Source organism: Porites lutea, chromosome 1 (assembly GCF_958299795.1).
Source record: "Porites lutea chromosome 1, jaPorLute2.1, whole genome shotgun sequence".
Lineage (NCBI taxonomy): Eukaryota > Metazoa > Cnidaria > Anthozoa > Scleractinia > Poritidae > Porites > Porites lutea.
This window is the reverse complement of record NC_133201.1, coordinates 17,433,798-17,440,417: the sequence shown is the minus strand read 5'-3', so window position 1 is coordinate 17,440,417 and position 6,620 is coordinate 17,433,798. Positions and strand designations below refer to the sequence as shown.

Below are 6,620 nucleotides of genomic sequence, written 5' to 3'. Positions count from 1 at the left end.
TGCAAGATAAAATGAAACATCGTTTACGCAAGATCTTAAGCCAGCTCCTGATGTCAACATCAGCAGTGAAAAGCTGATGTTTTATTAGCTGCTTCCTTTTGAATTCATTACTGTTAAGAATTTGGAATTCTTAATCTAATTTCCAGACCCCTTGTATCATTTTGTATAAAATTAATAGTCTCGTCATAACCTGTAACTGTCACTTTAGATCACTTTTGAGAAATCATGACTAGCAAACGAAACGTGAAGTTTGTATAAAAATGCGAAAGCTCGCAGAGTTAAAAAGCAAATATGTAAATGTGACGACTATATCCTTTCTTTTACTATAAATGGGAACATTAATTTTACTTCACACCTAAAACTCAGCGGAATCAGGAGTGTTTTGTTATCTTATTTTATTGTTCTTTCATATACTGGTGAAAAAGCCCTACCTATGACAATCTCAATCTATTTGTTAAGTAACAGTATTGTATAATCCTATAACTTGACATTATCAAGACTGTTTTGAGGTCCAGGAAGAAAAAAGTGTTTATTTTCTGCTACCAATATGTCGTCTCTATCGCACACATAATACCCTAAGCTCCGTATAGACACAACTAAATTATTCACGAACAAACCGTTTAAAATAACTTCCTTGAGCTTGCGGCATCTTTGAAGCAAAAATACAAAGGAGCGCTCGATTTCGAAGTTGTCTGTCGAGTGAAAATAATTAACACATATCACTTGTAAGTCAATGCAATTTCTTGCAAGCGAACGTATAATGTTCCCTGTCCCCAAGAGTTCGTTGCCTGCAAAGCTTAACAGTTGAAGCCGGGGCATACGGGGTAAAAAGGTCTCAAAATAAACAAACGCCAATGGAATAGATGAAATATCCAAGCACGTGACACTCGGACAGTGAAAGAGCAAATCACTGACGCTTTGAACGGTAACTGGATAGCGTCGATGAAGAAAGAAAACCTCTAACAACGGAAAGCCGTCCACTATGAGACGGAGAATTTCATCGGTCAGCGCGCACTTCAAGTAGCGCAGGCGCTTTAGTTTTGGTAATACCGCTGAAAGGCCGGAAAATGACAGTCGATAACAGCTTAGCACGTTTAACTCGATGATGTTGGTGTTTTCCCAGTCGGCTGTTCCTAAGAATTCGTCTTTTATCTGGGTACCTTCTAATATGAGCGTCTTTAGCTTTGGGCAATTGCTCAATAGACTTGGTAATGATTTCCCTTGGATGTTGCGACACTTTGCGAGCGTTAAAGATTCCATAAAGGGGCAGTTCTCAGCAACAATCTGGATACCATCAGCAGTGACCCAGTCACATTGTGTACAGTCTAAGAAACGGAGCTGGTGTTTTCTGCTGAAAATGCTTCTAAACAGTCGAGGACTGATACAACAGTGAAGACCTGCAGAACGAAAATAAAAAGAGGATGGAGTAATTTTCAGTTCGAGCAATAAACCTGTTTTTAAATTACTCAACTTCATTTTCTTTTTCGAAATGACTCTGAACTTTCTTAAATTTCGAAATAAATTGGAAAAAGCAAAGTGCGTAATTTAAAATATCCTCTTAACACTAGAAAAAGCAAAACACCTATTTAAAAATTAGTCTTTAAGAGTTAAAACGTTGTCACAATCGAAGATACAAAAAGGAAGTGAAAAAAACTAAAACCAGATTTCTTTACTTATCGATACATTGGTTGTTACATTAACATTGTTATTTTCATTTTTCTCAGTGAATTTTCGACACCGGTATTAAATTACGCGAGGATTTAAATTCGGGTGTCTTTAATTTCGCAGTTTCTTAACAATCGAGAAAAACGCGAAATGAAAGACCCGCGACATCAAGTACCAATAAAGTACATAAGTTCTTGCGCGCCTTTCCCTATTCTGTATACAGCTATTTCGAGAAGGGTTGTCGGAAAAAAGTACACGCGGTATTCCAGAAAGGTAATATGGGATATGACCCATACACTGTTTCTGACATTGTAGCTGTCCAACCTACTTTTGCTGCTTCGCTTTAGCACTCGGAAACATAGTCCATCGCCTCTCGTGCCATCCTTTCAAAATTTCTATCAAGAACAGTGATCTCAAAACCACCCACGATACCTTTCGGGATTGTCGCGTGCACTTTTTCCGACAACCTTTTTCGAAATAACTGTAGACGCCTGTAACTCAGCCTAATTAAGGAGTTTAAGCTATGCTTACCTCATTCCCAGGGCTTTTTCCATAGAAAATAGGAGGGGCGGGAAGACCCTGAGGAAGAGCTTGATGGGATAGTGCTGATTAGTAGAGAAATTCTCTCTACGGGTGGACTGGTCTGGATGGCTAGGGCCGACTCATAACACCCGCCCTAACTGTTCAACCAATTTGGCGATTTGTGTGCTTTGTTTCATTGATCGAAAAATGTCACACAGTTTGACCAATCAGGAAAAAGTAAGCCTATCGATATTTGCTGACATTCATCTTCATGTGAGTGGAGGTCAGAATTACTTTCCAACTCCATGAGGTGATTGACGATTGTGATTATGCTACATCGTACTACGCTTTCTGCATTAGCTCAAATTTATGTGAATCTGTGGGTTGTGCGTGGAATGCATGATTTCCAAGCTGAATTTTTACACTTTCTATCCTTTTTTTATGAGAAATAATGAACTGTGTTCCGTGCAATATTCTAAAAACTATGTACAATAAAACAATCAAGAAATTCGTTTCTTTGGGAGGTTATCGGTAACAGTTACGGTAGACTTTCTCAAAGTCCATCGCTTCTTGTTTCCGGTTCCGGCAGTAGACTCCAGCTCTCTCCGTCGCTCGCTTTGCCGCCGAAAACATAAAGAATTCCTAGCCTGAGCTTTGCGCTCGAGAAAAACCGCGTGCTCGACATGTGAGCAAGTCTAAAGTTAAGGTATCTATAAGTTTTAACATAAAAACATCATCCAATAATAGTTTATTAAATGCTCGTAAAATGAACCGTGTCAATGCGACAACTCAAGGAAAGCCAGATCTGAAGAAACTCGATGAATTGTTAGATCAGTAAAGCGTCTTACTTTGGGAAATACCAATGAAACAATTTGCTAGTAACAAGCGATCAATACATCTTCTCCTTGTTGTCTGCGCTAAACAAAGAGACCGATTTACTTACCTAGATACTTTAAGTTGTATCCTTTTTGCAAGATATCCTCAATTCCAGCAGCGAATCCACTTGCGTTTCTTAAATCCAGAAATATTAAGGTTTCCACCTGATCCACTCTCCTTTCAAGCCACGGCCCGATGGAATGGAATCTGCTGTTGTTCAGACTTAAACTTTGCAGTCGATGGCAGGTTTCAAATATGGTTTTTAAAATCTCCGTGGTCACCAAATTCTTACTGAGGCTGAGTTGTCTACCGAGGGGTGCAAACATGGTATTCAAAAGCCTCAGTATAATATCCTCTCTGAGCGATCTGGCGTACGGTTGAAGATCAAGGCATGACCAGAGAGAGCTGTCACGTGACAGTCTTTTCCAGGTCCGACAAACAAGAGCAGCTCTGAGAAGATCTTTCTGAGAAAGAAAAGAAAACACCTCCAACCAAACGTCATCTGGTAAGGAATCCATGGTTGCCATTTGCAGTTTTTAGCTGATTCTTCATTTGAAATAATCATTAATTAGTGTATTTTTATGGGTAGGAATAGAAGTTATATTTCAACTTCAAGTAACTTGTAACCAGTAGTAAAAGAATTTTGCTAGAAATGCTGTTTTTGTTTGTGACGTATATAACATGCGCGCGCAAACAAACGTTTAATGGCAACACTGAAGTAACAGTTCCATTCACAGGATAAAGTGATATTTCTTAGTCCCTGTGTAGCACCTGCCAAGACGAACGGAGGGGAACACACAAACTCGCTGGTACCACGTGACCGAAGACACGTAGGCTGTGCGGAATAATGAGACCTAGGAACTAGTCAAATTGTGATTTACTTTACGAAGAGGTTCAATCAAAACAAAAGAGTCCACATGTGAATAGATTTTTCCGTGCATACCAAACGGTGATCTTCATCTAAGAATTTCTACTGAAGGGAAAAGAGGCCAATGTGAAGAAAACAAAAAGACTATCCGAATAAATGGACTGAGGAATTCAGGAAAGAACATTTCCTTAAAGTATGACACCGCGTAAATACCGTTTTTGCAATTTGCCGCACGCATTTCAGGGTGTTACATTCATTGGTATACTGACGTTGACGAGAATGCGCGCGCATAAACTTTACGGAAAAGGCAGGCGTCACAGGCTGATTTAGCAATTGAACGGGAACGTCAGTTGACAACGACGCGCGCAAACCAAATAACTGGCTTGACTAATGGCAGAGTGGCAAATTGGGCACTGGAAGTCGAGATTAGTCCTTTCCGCGGGCTTTCCCGTCGTCAAATGACGTTCCCGTTCTGTTGCTAAATCAGCCTAGTAGAACATTGCCCAACATCGCAATTACAAAAAGTATGTCCACAGCTGAAGCCTCCATAAAATGCACAGTCCGCAACATGAGCAGATGATGTGGTGTAGTACTGCATAACGTATCCACGAAACTGTCAAGAAAACCGATCCCCTTCAATCTAATTTTATTTCCTATTCTGTAAATTATGTTTCTTTCACATGCATAACACCTCTAGACATCAGTGTACCTAATACATTAATCGCATTTTCACCGGCTGCACAATCAAAAGTTAAACAAAAATTCAGTGATAAAGTAACATTACTCTCCTTTTCGAAGAGCCCTTTTACCCTGGAGAGATGGTTGCAGGTCACGAGCTGAACTCACGTTACACATCGAATATGATTATTCAAAACGCTTTACTGAGACTCTGTGAGAAAAGAGGAAGCTTTCTCGGAGCCTGCCAACCGAATATGAGATTGCGTTCTAGTGGGAAACCCGGATTTGCAAAACTGTTCTCGTGAACGGCGGTCTTTTTTTGCTAATTATGCGCGCGCGCAAGATCACTGTTCATAAGGACAGTCAGTTTCAAATCCTTTTTCGGATTTCCCAATCGAACAGTAAATAGGAAATCCAGAAACAGATTTCTCAGCGTTGAAATCCGTTTTTGGATTTGGCGTTTTATTGCAAATCCGAAATCCGGATTTTAAAATCAAAATCCAGATTTCCCAATCGAACGCACCCTAAGTATTGGACAACAAGTCATTTTCCATTCCAACACCTTGGAAATGAAAACAACTTATGTCCAACATCCACTGAATGCAAAAAACGCGGCCGTAATAAATTACATCTTACAGCCATAAAACGAAGACGTCAATTCATAAAATCTGCTATGATAGAATTTTTTTGGGGACGGAGGACTTGCCAGAGGGTTATAAATTAACGGGGGATCCTCTTTAGATCTCATATATCAATTTATTTTTCTCCACTGGGGAAAAAGGTACGTACATGAAGAGTCCACAATCAGGTATTAACTAGAAACTAAGGCAAAACTGGCTGATAACAAATCAATTCTTTATGAGGAAGCTTTAAACGGAAAAAGACAAAGATTGAATTACAAAACCAAATTTGAATTGTTTTTGTCAATAACCGCCGCTTGAAAAAAGGGGAAAGAGAAACTGTGCGTTATTATACTTGATTTGTCAAATTGACAGTATCTGCGAAAAACGTCGCTGTGCGTCACCTTTGTTATCAGTCCCGATTTTTTGCTTATTTTCAAAAAAAAATTCGTTGGTATTTACACAAGTTAATCTAAAGGGGTTCGGCTTAACATACTGACACTGCAGAATCTTCATCACACTCTATTTCACTCTTCAGCCAAGCAAGGTTGCCATTGAAAACAACTGGATCGTCCTTTTGTCCTATGATTGCATATTCTGATGTTTTTCATTTTATTTACACTATGTTCAAGTATTAAGAGCAGTGAAATTTTTTCCCATGATGTGAGGCAGACTTCCCGCTCAGAATATTGTAGATACGCCTAATATCACTTCGGATTGCTTGTTTGGCACGCGCAGATCACGTGTATGAACATTGATCATACTGAGCGGAGGGCGTGAACAACCTTTATGGTATCGTGGGCTCATACTCGTCAGTCCCGTGTAGCGGAGATGCAGTAACTCATTCACTCATCATAATCTAGTAAAGCGCTGTCTTCACTATGACCACTGCGAGACGTTCGATTATTCTGAAACAGAATTAAAACGAATACGTTTGTCACGAATTTCTAATTTTTCACCCTTTGGAAAGACTGCATTAATCGGGTAAGCATGAGCATGTGCTGCTTGTTGCTAAGACACATTTTTCAACCCACGTCTGCGCTTGTTACAACGGGCGCAGCGGTTTATCAATAAACAGATGCTCACACTCGAAAAACCAGTTTGACGATAGAGAACAAGTTAAACTGGTCCAGAAGTTCGGGCTTCGGCGACTTCAGAGGCTTGACGCTATTCAGGCACAGCCTCCAAAAGAAGACAAAAAGAGGTTGTGCTCATCGCCTGCTAATTTTTACGCACAATCTGACCAATGTTACTAAACAACAACAAACTCTGCCATCCCAAACACCTTACAGGCTGCAAAGAAATCGTTTTACTCGACCCCTTAATCACGAAATGGTAGACTTACGAATGATAGTAACTAAAACACGCCTACCAGTAAATGGCTTAGTCAA

At 39.8% G+C, this 6,620-nt stretch overlaps 1 protein-coding gene and 1 pseudogene across 1 annotated transcript; both read right to left on the bottom strand.

The window, feature by feature from the left end:
• Positions 1-477: 477 nt before the first annotated feature.
• On the bottom strand, positions 478-3,581 carry LOC140925454 (S-phase kinase-associated protein 2-like). The gene is made up of 2 exons (XM_073375432.1): positions 3,131-3,581; positions 478-1,397 (listed from the first exon to the last, which is right to left on the bottom strand). Exons 1-2 carry the CDS (start codon positions 3,579-3,581, stop codon positions 478-480), a joined length of 1,371 nt encoding a protein of 456 aa, XP_073231533.1.
• Positions 3,582-5,345: 1,764 nt separating this feature from the next.
• Positions 5,346-6,620, bottom strand: part of LOC140925349 (uncharacterized) — a 40,735-nt pseudogene continuing 39,460 nt past the window's right edge.

Coding starts and splice junctions, on each gene's coding strand:
- LOC140925454 (XM_073375432.1), bottom strand. CDS start 3,581: ATGGATTCCTTACCAGATGACGTTTGGTTGGAGGTGTTTTCTTTTCTT. Junction 1,398..3,130: donor ATACAACTTAAAGTATCTAG/GTAAGTAAATCG, acceptor TTCGTTCTGCAG/GTCTTCACTGTTGTATCAGT.